Raw genomic sequence first — 13409 nt, 5'->3', positions numbered from 1 at the left:
AACTGTTGCAAATCGGCAACGCCTGCCTTGAGAGGGTTAAATAAAAAAACAGCCTAAAAAACTATGGAGACCTCACCTCTTTCTCGCAGTTAGAGTTGAGGGTCAATAAGGCCATAGGGCTGTTAGGGGCACTGTTGCCCGGCCCTGGCGGCATGCCCCCGTGGTCAGAGGACTGGTTGGGGCAGGGCAAGCTCAACGCCTGAGAACCAAGCTTTCCCAGGTACCTCTTCACCTGCTGCTGCTGGGACCGTTGGATGTGGTACTTGGTTGGGTTCTCCAGGTGAGTCTGAACCTATGAGTGGAAAGATGAGTGAGGAAAATGCCAAGAAAAATGAATATGTATGTGAGAGGTAGGATATCTGATCTAAAGATTAATGGGTGTGTTGATGGTTGCAGGAGGCTCCACAGAACTGCTCCAACTACTGAAAGAGAAGTTATGCAAATATGCAGCTTGGCCACAGTAGCAATGAAATAGCACCAAAAGATGGAAGCTCATTTCAAAATGAGTGCTGCTGTTTATAAGTGCTGTTTCAAAGTTGTCTTTTATTAAAAACAACTCTAAATATAGCTCAAAGTCTTGTCTGTTCTTTGTATTTTACAGTACAGAATATAATATTAAAATCAACTTGACAGAGACTTCAAATCCTACGATGCATTATGCATTTTTCTTTTGAGACGCTGTCAAGAGTTGTTATCTCAAAGTCTCAGGAGTAAACAGTTTCCACATATTTTTCTTCAACTCCACTACTTTCTGCGGCTCCTCAGTAACAGTCCACATATTTTAAGGAACAAATATTGCACACGCTCCTATCTCTGCACTCGCCGCTTAAGGATAAATTTGATTTCTGTAGATCATTAATCCCCACACAGCATTAATGATCCAGAAAAGCTCCTGCAGGCAAATAAACAAACTTCAGAGGCAGTGTCTGTCTGGCTGTAACATTTTAAATTGAGCAGAGCTGCTCCAATCCCTCTCGCCTTTCCAAGTTTATATTTAAACCTTCCCGTCCTGTGCTCGCTTACGTTTGATGCAATTACGAATCAGTTTCAGGATTGCAAAATGTGGACGCTGTAGTTTATGATTCAATTTAGATACATGATGCAGTATCATAAATGGCAAAGACACATTTGTGTCAGTTTAAGACGAGAAATTTCAATTTAACCTCTCACATTATCTTTGAATCTATATTCATTTTTAAACATACCTCACAAGGTTGATATCCAAGCATCTCAAGCATCATTTCCTGTTTTAGATGTCCGATTTAAAACAAACAAACAAAAAAAAACCAACAACTCTAAACTGAGGAGTGCTCTAGCTGTTTCCTTCTTGGTTGCACCAGACGACTAAGGCTGCTAATAGGAGGACAGACACACCAGCTCATCTTTTAAAAGGCAAGAAACTTCATTAGTTATGCATGTCAGGGAATCTCTGTCAAATACAATGAGCCTTTTTAAATGTGTGTTGTTTTATGTAAAATCTGTATTTATTACTTTATGGTGTATCACTTGATGTCAGAATGTGGTGCAAACAGTTAGAGCCTTTGTTTTGGAAGGGCACCTCTTTTACTGAATCTTGCCCGGGGTGCTTACTCTGCCCTATCCACTTTGTTAACCCATGTGGATGCTTGGCGTGTGCTCCCTGTTTAACACAGCACAAAGAATAAAGTCTATGTCATCCTTAGTTGTCTTCAGCTTTTTAATTGACAAGAACAGGCGAATCATAAGCCCAAAAGAAATTATGCATTTTGTTGTGCATAAACTTTAAATGTCTATGCTTATTAACAGACCTGAGGAGGCCACGGGCTGTAGATGAACTCTAAGCTACCCCTGGCATTTTCCTCTGCCTATGTGAAAACTTCCTCAGTTTGCACACTGCACTCAAGAGTTTCAATTACAGCGAAAGGTTATAAAAATTAGTTGTTGAGACTGCCTTATAGAGTATAGATATTACTTCGTCCCATCTGTTGAAACCGATTCCAAATAAAAGTGTGATAGTCATTCATGTGTGCAGGTTTGCAATGTTCCAGATGTATATTTTATTATTTAAAATCATTGGTATTTTCTGTACACTATGGACATTCCCGTGATCGGCCTTATAATGCATAACCAGTATTCTTATTAACTATGCACTCACTGAATGCAGATTATTGTAATCTAATATAAAGGTTTTCACCCAGCACTGTCATAGAGATCATATATGATGTATATATTTTGTGTATGTTCTGAAAATCAACAGAAATGCCTCTCAGTATTTGCAGATTTACACATTTTAATTCAATAAACTCTGAAATATAAAATAAAGCAGACTAGTTTGAATGACTTAAATCACTTTTACAGGTGTATGTAAATAAAGCCGAGTATAACCATTAGGTCAGGTGAGGTTATCAATCTTATTGTCTCTCTGTGACTGTCAAATTCTTCTTTCCAGAACAGAAGCTCTTTCAGAGCCTCTTTTCCATGTTCATGTACCATTGTTCTTCAGGGGATACTCATGTGAGCCACATTAACATCCTCTACAACTGGCTATTAAAAATTGACACTATAGCTAGTTTTACTTACAAGAGCTGAGTCACATTATCTAGTCACACTTTGTATATCCTGCAGCTAAGACTCAGATCACCTTGGGCCGTAAATTGTCCTCACAAGGTTGTAAAGCTGACACCACAGAGGGGGGCACATTTACAGTCAGTCAATGACTCATTAACAAGAACGACATCACACTCTGGGCAAAAGAACGAGGCTCATTAGTGATGGTCACTAACAACATTCTTTATTCTTTACACTGCCTTCACCGTTGGTGTATTGTTATGCAAATGACGTCACCAGAAAATGTATAAAATTTGATCCATAATTGGATTTTATGCCACTTACTTATATATATGATGAAATTATTACATTTTAAAACTGCAGAGGCTCCGATCCTGATAATGGACTGAACCTAATCAAGAGCTATTAATGAGCAACACAATTATTTGCAATGCACGCATAAATAATGTGTAAGCAAACAGTGAATTCTTGTTATCTATGGTATTTATCAAAGACACAGGCTGATTTAAGTCAGTCACATTTAGAACAGGCTCTTAATTTTTCATTTCGATGCTGAAACAACAACCTTTGTTGTCCTACATTTTAATAAGGCCCCGTAAAGTTTTGAAAAAGAGAAATGTGTTCTGAATACATATCAACTTGATGTATTTATTTATTTATTTTTTAATAATTTTGCTTTAAAACTACTGTTAACACTCTATTTCAAAAAACAAATCAGTATGTGGGAAAACCTGTATAATCCACAGCATATGCCACAGCACAACCAGCGGCGTTGCAAATGTTTGTTAATTAGTGTCTTATTTATTCATATGAACTCTTATCTCAGCTTCTTTCAGCTGCTCACTTATTTGCAGGGGGTTGCCACAGTGGATGGATCCACATATTTGATTTGGCACAGATTTTGATGTCCTTCCAGATGCCCTTCCTCCCAGGGATTTATGTCTTCTCCTAGTCCTAAACGTGTGATCTTCTGCTTTGTAGGCAAATGCTTTAACCCCTACATTATGGAGCCTCTACTAATACATGTTTAAGCACAATGAAGAATTCTTTCAAGTAGTAATTACATAGACAGTGAGTGATTTTTCTGAAAAGTCTCACATCTTAGTTATTTCTTAATCTCAGAATCGAGTTCAGGTCAGATTCAGTTCTCAAGTATTGCAAATTTTGCTGATAATCAACCCCAAACATCAAGAATGGAACTGAAACTCCACACTGTATACTGCTTAGTGTATCAATTTGTATTTAAACAATCCTAGTGGCACAATTAATGTTTGTCAGATTTCCCAAAACAATTAAATTAAATTAAATTTAAATTTAATTAAATTTTTTTCTCGTTTTTGTTAACCAGGCAGGTTCTTCATGGTCTATTTAGTCTTATCAGTTGTTTTTTTGCAACACTTGGAAGTGCTGAGAACAAAGTGAGATGTCTTTGCTTCTTTTTCAAAGTTGTATGTTTTGAGTAAAGGAGAAATCAGAAATGCTGGACAGAGTCACTGGATGTAAAATTTACAGCTTAAAAAATAAAGCGCTACTTTTTAAAATCATGGCAACTGTTTTGCTTTCTTTCTGATTCATGTGACTAGTTTGAGGCTAAAATCATGCCTTTTGATAATTTGTAAAGGTATTTGGAATTAAATCCCACTCTTAAAAACATGCTATAACATGCTGCCTCTGTGTCTTCAGGCAGATGATGCCGTATTGGACAGAAATATGACAATATACAGTAATATTTCTAATACTTGAAACTCTCTTTTTCATTCCCTGTTTTTCATTTTTGTAATATTTCCGTTACAGTTTGAGATGACTTGCCCAGTCCTTTCAGCATAGATACAATGATGAGACATGTTTCCTCCTCCACAGCTTTTCTTTCCCAGCCTGTAGCGTTTAGCCTCTCACATTTATCTTTTGGCCCTCTGGGGAGGTCCAGACCTCCAGCTTGTAAGCCACTGCTGTAAGCATAAATGTACAGAAAGACTGTTTGTTATACACACAAAGACACAAGTCTTGTGTGTGTGTATAACAAATCACACGCACATGGGTATTTTTGGCCTTTCTAGGCTTCTCGGCCTCGTGTCCACATGCAGACACAGCTTTTAAGTTTAAGTTGAAAAACTAATCCTTTAGAAAACTTGCATGGGAAACTTTTTATGAACACTGTTTGTCAGTGATGATGTTTAGACAGAAAACTCACAGTGTCAGTGCTTCTTATTCGCCAACAAGTCTTTGGGGTTAGGGTTATATCACCGTCTGTTAGTTTGGCAAGCTCTTGGCAGTAGAGTGTTTTTGTATTTTCATGCAGACAGAGATTTGTTTTATAAAAAACAGTGATTGTGTGATTGTGATTTTTCCTAAAACTATTTTAAAAAAAAAACACCCATGTACGTGTTAACTAATCCTCCATCCTTGTCTCATGCATTTTAACACACCCACAGCTGATAGCTGGCACTGTCTAAAGATAGAAACAAAAAAAAAGTTTATAAGGGATTACTGTAGGAAGCCTACGCCACCCCCTCTCTCTCCCACACACACACACACACACACACACACACACACACACACACACACACACACACACACACACACACACACACACACACACACACACACACACACACACAGAATTCTAATATAGAAACAAAGAGGGCATTCAGGGCATTATGTGCACAAGACAAAGTATAAAGGTGCCCTAATTAAAACTACAAGCACAACTGCATACACCCATTAATACAGCACATGTAACACTTGGCTTTGAGTGAGTAAAAGTCTTGATTCATTTGTGCTACATTTACACACTGCAGGGTTAGGGTTAACTAAAATGATTGGCCGATCAATGAAAATGCTAAAAAACAAAATAAACAAACTAATAAACGAACCTATTCTGATAACTTAATTTGTCATTTGAGTGAATTTTAAGGTGAAAGTAGTTTCTAGATTCAAGTGCGGTGGAGCTAAGAATGTAAGGACTTGCTGCTTTTCTTTATCCATGTGATAGTAAACCGAAGATTTTGTGTATTTGGACTACTGCTTGTAAAAACGAGCCTTTTTTAAGATATGAAGCTGGAATTTAACCCTTTAAAAAATGGTGACTTTCGTTTTTCACTAAAATGTAGCAAATGAATGAATGACGCAAACAACAATGCAAACATAAAAATAAGATAATTTCGAATGAATCTCATTCTAGTACATGTAACTAGTAGGTTTAGGCAATCTGTGACAAAGACATGTTTAGCAGGTTGAAATCTGTTTGTTCTGTCTTTACATTGAAATGAGCACAGGGGCTTCTTCTAGCTTGTTTTGTCCTCAGGGATTTCCTAAATTATCCCACATAATTAGATGATCTCACTGTTTTGGGTGAATTCAATGGAGCCCCTGAAGGCTCACAGATCCCAGCCTGGAACATCTCGACCTTGTCAAGCCATACGGCTCCTGTTGTTACATGGAAATAATTTTAGGCGTGACAAATCATTAGTTTATAAGCTGGAAAAAGGATCATTTAATGGTGTGCTTACAAAGCTGGCACACTTTGTGGAAGCACAGAACATACATAGAGTGACAAACATCTACAGGACTGCTGCTGCATATAAACTACGTGCAAGAAGTTTATCGTGGTGATGTTCATGATTGATTTAGAACAGATACATCACGTACTATTGCACACATCTACAATTAATCATTAGGTTTTCAGTTTCTGTAAAGGCCCAGCACGCAGAATAATGAATTATAGAGAGATCTTAGTGCCAGCAGCCAGCATTCAAACTTCACTTAACAGTCTTTCCAAAATACAGTTTAGAAATGTGGCATCAACTACTAACTCTTGGCATCTGTATCCATGGAAAACAAAAAAAGCTTGTTGTTTATCATCTCGTTTTTAGCCACCAACAGGCCCAAGGGCATAAGCAACATAACCCCCAAAGAGTCAGAAACACTGCAGAAATGAGCACAAAGCATCCAGCTGTATTAAGAGAGGACGTAGGGTTAGTGCAGAATGACAAACAGTGATTTGTATTTTTTTGACTTGCATGCTACAGGCATTCCATGATGGGCCAACCAGGATATATTAACAAGACTGCCCCCATTTTCTATGCAGACTAGAAGAATAGGCCACTTTGTCTCACAGTTAAGCTGCTAATGTGCTCTGCAGAATTTGCAGACAGCAACTGTGATGCTAATGTGAGCAGCAATTTATGGGTTTTCCTCTGTACTTTTGTAATGCTGTCATGCAAAAGCCCAAATTACCACCGAATAAAAATCATGTGTTGTTTGTATAAAACTTGGGTTAAAATGAGCAGGAACTGCTAAAAACAAAACAAAAAAACTCCAACCAAACAAAAACAGAGATTATGATCACGTGAATTTGCTCATCATCTACAATCATATTGAGCAAAAAGGTACTAATCACTAACGTGATTAAAGTGATTAATCAGTGTTGGTTACTGCGGAGAGAAATGTTATTAAAGCTATCCTGTAATTTCATGAAATGAACACTGAAGGTTTTTTTTACATGTCATTGTGTGCTGAATCAGTTCTGAAATCCAAACCAAACTGAAACATCTGTGTGGTACTTCTGTGTATTTTCTTTTGTATATCGGTCACGAGCCGTCATATAATCCACAAAAATTGTACAGGGTACTTTGTTCTTTTTGTGGCGCCATAAATCCTTTGAAAAAGGAAAAAAAAAAAATCAGAAATCATTTTTTTAACCCTTTCAGAAACCTATCCTTCGTAAATTTCAAAGCAGTGTTTTTTTTCTCTAAAATATTCCATGGAATGAAAGGGCTGGGGGCTAATTACAAGCATTCTTCACTGAATTAGCGTTCGGTGTGTGGTAAGGCTGTGCTCGCCTTTTTCTTGATCCCCAAACTGATCCCCTTCTTATTCCTAAAAAGGTCATAGGTCACTTGGTTAATTAAGGGTCCAATCAGTCTTTACATAAACTCATCTGAGCTTAATGTTTGCACTTTTTGAGGTCCAGCAGCTCTGCCTGGTACCCCTGAGCTTTATGTGGACTCTGCTAATCTACCAACAGACAGGAGAGCAGGTTAACCCAGCTCAACAGCACCAAGCTGGAATGGCCTTTTCATTTGAGGACTTCAGTCAATGAAGAATTTCTGTAAGCTCTCGCCAAAGCAGAAAAATGACTCTAACTTGATGTATTGTACACAAGGTTAGGGTTTGGGGAGGGGGCGTCCTAAGTCTTTCAAAGAGCTGCAGATTATAGAGAATAAGTAATGTTTATACAGCGTGAGAAGGGTAATGTTTTCAATGGCTATACTGTTTTTGTCCTTTACTGTTGGCCCATGCCACACACATCCAAGGGTGATGAAAATGTGGCTGGGCAAGCAACCATGAAATCTCAGAGAGTGTTGTGGGTGGATTTAACTCAACAAAGATTATTCAGTAAATCACAGTTTATCGGCATCGTTACTACTCTGAGATTAAACAGTGCAATTAAAATGTAGTAAATGTCTAGGTAAAATTATGACTAAAAGCTTTTAGCATACACACAGCTGAAATTGTTTGCCAAACATAATGGATAAACAGCGTGAATAGCTTCATACAACTGTCAGCTAACAGTATGGGTTAACAGTTGAAATCGCAAGATAAAACCACAACTAAACTGTTGACATAGTACCGATTAACTGATTAAACTTTTACCTAACAAGCACAAATGTCTGACATAGACAGATTTTTAGACCTTTAACTACAGGCATTATTAAACATAAGTATTTGTACGAGATCCTCTTATGTGTCACATATATTTTTCACGTGGAAGACTTGTTCCTGTTATTGCACAATTTTCTAAAAGAGGAAGTCAGAGACAAAACCAGCTGCTTATTGACAATCCATGTTAAAGAAATGCAAAATCTAAAAATGCACAAAAAGGCAAGTGTCCTCGTGAGTAATTACACTAACTACACAATATCTTAACACCTCGATATTGATATTTTTTTCAGAAATCACAAACAGAAAAGTTGAAAAAAACGCACTAAGTTGATATGTAAGGAAGACAAAATTCTCATAATTTGCACAAAAACACTTTCCAAATCACTACCACACAGTGTTTTTTTTATAGGGAAAGCCACTGAATTCAAGGTAAAATGCCGGAACAAAAACACTACAAAAAAACCCAGCAATTATACCAAAATCCTCAGAACACGACAAGTCGAATGAATTTCTAAAGATGTTTCATCAAGATTGCAACCTCTGAAAGCACATGCTGTGGACAAACAGAAAGACTTACCGAAATGCGTTGTTAAAATGTGCTCTCGAACACTACGGTCTCTACTCGTACAGAAAATCTTAACAGTCTCCTGTCCCTCAGACTGCCAAGGAATCAAAGCTATGAAAAGATGTGAATGTAGCTGAGCAAATAGGATTAAAGATGGCTAAATCCAAATGGCTGGAAGCACAGCATGCATTAAAGAGGAATTCTCTCAGGAAAGATAATCCCCATATACGCATTTTAACACACTTCACTCACTCCTGTTTTTTTTTTTTTTTTTTACACACAGTCATAGTAAACCATGATTGCCCGACTATTCATGCACGAGTCACTAAAATCTATAAATACATCTGGACCATTCAGGCTGCACCAATGACACATACAAAGTTTAATTCCACAAGTGGAAACTTTACACAGATACCGTAACAGCCTTCTAATAATACACACCACCCCATTCTTTGTTGCTCCCTACCATCAGAAACTTGAACCATGCTTTCTTACCTTTAGCACCTCCATTGGGACCTGTGCAGCAGGTGGTAAACTGACCGGGACACTGACATTGATGGCAGGCGTTTGGGCCTGTGTAGTTTGTGTGTACTGGGAGGCCTGTTGTCGCTGCTGCTCCCGCCGCTCCTGCTCCTGAAGCTGTTCCCGCATCAGCTGTTGCCGCAGCAGGATGCGCGATGTCATGGCCGAGGAGCTCAGCGGGGGCTTGGATGAACTGTGTTGGTCTGACGGACTGCTGCGGAGGGGAGAAAGGGATGATTGGATAAGATAAGAGAGAAGGCAGAGGGTCGATTAGAAAGATGAGGTGAAAAGAAAGAGTGCTAGAAAGGTTAGAAAGGGGTCAAGAAAACCAGAAAAAAAGAAGAAAATTGAGGGACGATGGATGTAATAAAAAGCCAATGTTAGCATGAAGAAAACTGGCAGAGAGGATGACTTCAGGGGAAGAAGTCAAAAGGGAACTATTAGCTTTTGTTCTGCAAAAATTAATATTAAATGACTGGTTGATCTATGTTGATAACCTGTTATTTTAACCTTTGATGATCAGCCATCGTCAAAAGCTTGTCAAACAGAACAAGCAAAGCTATGGGAATTTGCAATGAGCACTTTTTGTTGCTATTTTTTATTTTACAAAGATAAATAATTAAGCAGCCCTGCTTATTTGCTCTTAGAAAACAAATACTTGAACCTCCATGAAATCACTTACTATCAAGATCTATTATCAATTAAGATGTCCTTTCAAAAAGGAAAACAATGTTGTGATTTTAATGACTTTGGAAGGCACAGGCATTTTGCATTTGTAGACAAAACAAAAAGAGGAACATTTTGTCTGTAAAGGTTGTTTCAGTTTTCCCACTCTTTTAAATTTAGATGGCTACTCCCCAGACAGAGTCCTGAAGTCCTAAAATAGAGAGTCTCTGCTGAAGCAGAAGTTGTCGGGACAAAGCCTCCATCGAGTGAGTGATCCTTTTGATAAAACTCAGTAAAATGTCTGGCCAATCCAGCTGTGCAGTAATCGCACTAATTAGCCAGCGGAGTCAAACAGCCTCAGCTTGCAGCGTATTCAGTGGGTGTTGAGCCCTCAACATACCATAAATCTCCCCTCAGCAGTGGATATAATCTCATTGTCTACAACCACACCCACTGAACCCTGCACCAGATATTAGACAAAACAATACTGTATAACAAATATATATAATAAAATATATTATAAAAGCAAAACACAGGCTGAACTCTGGCTTTTCTCTGGAAGCACTTCAGTGGTTTGGGTGTCTAAATTCAACAGCTACGTTTCTTCCTTTGTTCCTTTGTGCTTCACCCAATATATGGAATCAGGTTTAGTGTTCAAAAGAATAATTCCTTCTGCTGTGTGACTTTGGGCGATTGTGTTTCCTTTCATCCCACAAATTTCATGACAAAAGTCACTAGATCTAAAACTCTTGATTTCCTCTGCCAGAGCCAGAGGCTTTGATTCTTCTTTTTTTCCTTTAATCTACTTCAGTGATTAAATGATCAACGGTTTGTTGCAAGAACAAATTCGTTTCTGTTCCCTTTCTTTTGGTTTTACAGTTCAAATGTGACATTTGAATTGATTTGGAACTACAGATGGATTTATTGTTACATTCTTTGGATAAACTAGAGCTGATTAATAATAATAATAATGATAATAATAATAATTAGTCACGTTTGTTACATGTTGAATGCTTTTGGTTGGAGAAATCAGCTTTTGTTAAAATGAACAGGTTTTTTTTTTAAATGAACGCTTAAATAAAAAAACATAATATACACTGAATAGTTTAAGTACATAAATGTACTGGATAGTACAGTACCTTTATCACCTACTAGAAATCAGTACTCCTAAAAACTTGAGGAACTTTCTGCTTAATTTGGATTTTCACGTATCTGACAGCTACATTCATGGAGGTTTTAAAAACACAATGAATTTAACAAAGAAGCTGTAATGTATGGAAAGAATATAAAAAGGGCAACACAGTAGCATACAGTTTAAACTACCACTTACTTAAGTGCTTGCTTTTTACTACGTGCTTCTAGATGCACAGAGTGGCTTGCTCAATTTCTGACCACCAGGAGTGCTACTGAGCAAAGTTTTTGGGTGGGTCCACAGTTTGTATGGCATTGTTTGAATTTGTGTTGTGCATAAATGTCAAGGTTATAGTTAACTTCAACTAAACTCAAAGCAAAAACTGGTGTGAAAAGAACTTTATGAACCTACATAAAAGTGAAAAGTTGGAAAGAAAACTAAAATTACATGATCAGTTACAGGAAATGTTTTTTGTTTTAGTCTTTGTAAATTTGCTCACATTTGTCAACACAACCAGCCTGAGGAGGCATTGGTGCGTGCTTATTGAGAATACAATGTGTACATAACTCTTAAGTCAAATGTTTGCATAGTAATAGCCATTACAAACTTCCTAAGTCTTGCCCCTGGCAAATAGCCCACTTATTAAAATAATGCAGTAAAATGAATACTGAAACTAATAAAAAGTAAACTAAAAGGAATTATTTTTAACTAAGAAAAATTTAAACATGCAAACCTATTTTGAAAGCTAACTTAGCTTTACTGAATTAAAAAAAACAAAACAACTAAAAATAAAGTAAGTGATGAGTGACTCGGTGAAGGTACTAATGCTTTTAGAAACCTGTCAAATAAGTGAAGCTAAACCAAGTAAGCCTCTATTCTGCTCACAGGCCTTACAATGCTACAAGATTTCTCTTTGTGCATCCTTTTGTACTAGTGTATATGGTCCTCAGACTATCAGTATAATATTCCTTTATTTTGATGTTGCTTATGGGAGAGAAGATCCTGTATCCTGTTTTTGCTTGTATATGCTATAAGTTATGGTTCTTAGAAAGCATATAAAAATAGTAAAAAATTGACATTGGCAGAAGTAAAAAGTCAGAATTGCTCAAGAAAATTACAATCGACAAGTCTCTTATAATTGTATAACTTATAACCGCTTTGCAATTGATTAAGAAATAATTTGTAAAGATGATGTGAAAACCACACTGATTCTGAAAAGCTTGCTGTCCAGGCTTGAGCTGAATTAAACTTGTTGCACATTTATGGTGGAGTTTAGAGTTTTACAGCAGGACAAAAGTGCATTACCATGTTATTCTTTATTCATAATTGTTGGAAGAAATAATTGTAACCGAATTAAAATTCTGATACAAGTGCGCAACACTATGTAATTCAAAGCATTGTAGGAGGTAGCATTTTAGGCTAAAAATTTGATATGACATGATCTAGGGGTAGTGTTAAAATAAAATAAAAGTATGACTTTGGAGAGTTTTTTTCTCGTAAATTTTTATGTTCTTTTTGTTTTTTTGTAAATGCACCTGTTTTGTTTGTGTAAATTTGCTATTTTTTCATAAATGTGAAATTTTTTCTTATAAACTTTAAGAAAATTGCAAAATTTCTCTTTTCAGAACCCTGAAAAAACACATTTATTTCTTTAGCATCTTTAGCTGCCCTATTACAAAACTGTACAACATATGACCTCATGGCGTTTTTTTAATACGCTCTTAATAATTTGATTGACTTGTGTTTGTGTATACGAATGACCAGAAACCTCTCAGAAAGGCAAGGCTGAATGTCTCTGTCTCTTTCTCTCTGTTTCTTTCTTTTGACTGTTTGTTGGCTCTTTGCCAAACAAACCCATGAAAGACATAAAAAGCTCTTTTGTCCTTTTAAAATTTCATTCGTGTGTGCGCACACCTCCTCTTATGTTCGTGTGTATCTCAAGGAAAAAAAACGGAAAAAACAATGGTTGTACAGTCTTGAAGAGTCCCACCCACTCAACTCATGATTCCTCTGATTCTGCTCACTACTGTGCCTTCATCATACTTCACCATTAGTCAAACTGTCAGAGCTGAGACTTTGAAGCAGAATTCAGTGACACACTAAAGACAACAAACAACCAGGAAAATTCAGCTGCAATACTGCATCAAGACAGAAATCAAGTAACATTGTGGAGCGACAAAGTCTGAGAAGAGTCAAAACACTGAGCTGTTAAAGGAAAATACTCTCCAATAAAGATGCACTGCAGCTGTAAAACTGCTGGTAATTGACAGGCGATCATTCTGCAGACCTAATGACTTCTGTGTGACTGAATAA

General features: G+C 37.1%; 1 protein-coding gene across 6 annotated transcripts in view; it reads right to left on the bottom strand.

Moving 5' to 3' along the window:
- LOC308407210 (microphthalmia-associated transcription factor-like) overlaps positions 1-13409 on the bottom strand; it is a 28232-nt gene that overhangs the window by 7276 nt on the left and 7547 nt on the right. For 3 of the 6 annotated variants that reach the window (XM_080898739.1, XM_080898740.1, XM_080898742.1), the window contains exons 2-3: positions 9272-9512; positions 77-292 (exon numbers count right to left, since the gene is read on the bottom strand). In XM_080898739.1, the coding sequence (XP_080754865.1) occupies positions 77-292; positions 9272-9512 (457 nt within the window). Of the gene's footprint in view, positions 1-76; positions 293-1205; positions 1614-9271; positions 9513-13409 lie in introns of those variants that run through there. The other 3 variants (XM_080898741.1, XM_080898743.1, XM_080898744.1) reach the window with 2 other exon arrangements.

The sequence above is a fragment of the Rhamphochromis sp. 'chilingali' genome, assembly GCF_963969265.1.
Source record: "Rhamphochromis sp. 'chilingali' genome assembly, chromosome: 12".
In the NCBI taxonomy this organism is placed as follows: Eukaryota; Metazoa; Chordata; class Actinopteri; order Cichliformes; family Cichlidae; genus Rhamphochromis; species Rhamphochromis sp. 'chilingali'.
The sequence above is the reverse complement of the archived record's forward strand: the minus strand, read 5'-3'. Positions and strand labels throughout refer to the sequence as shown.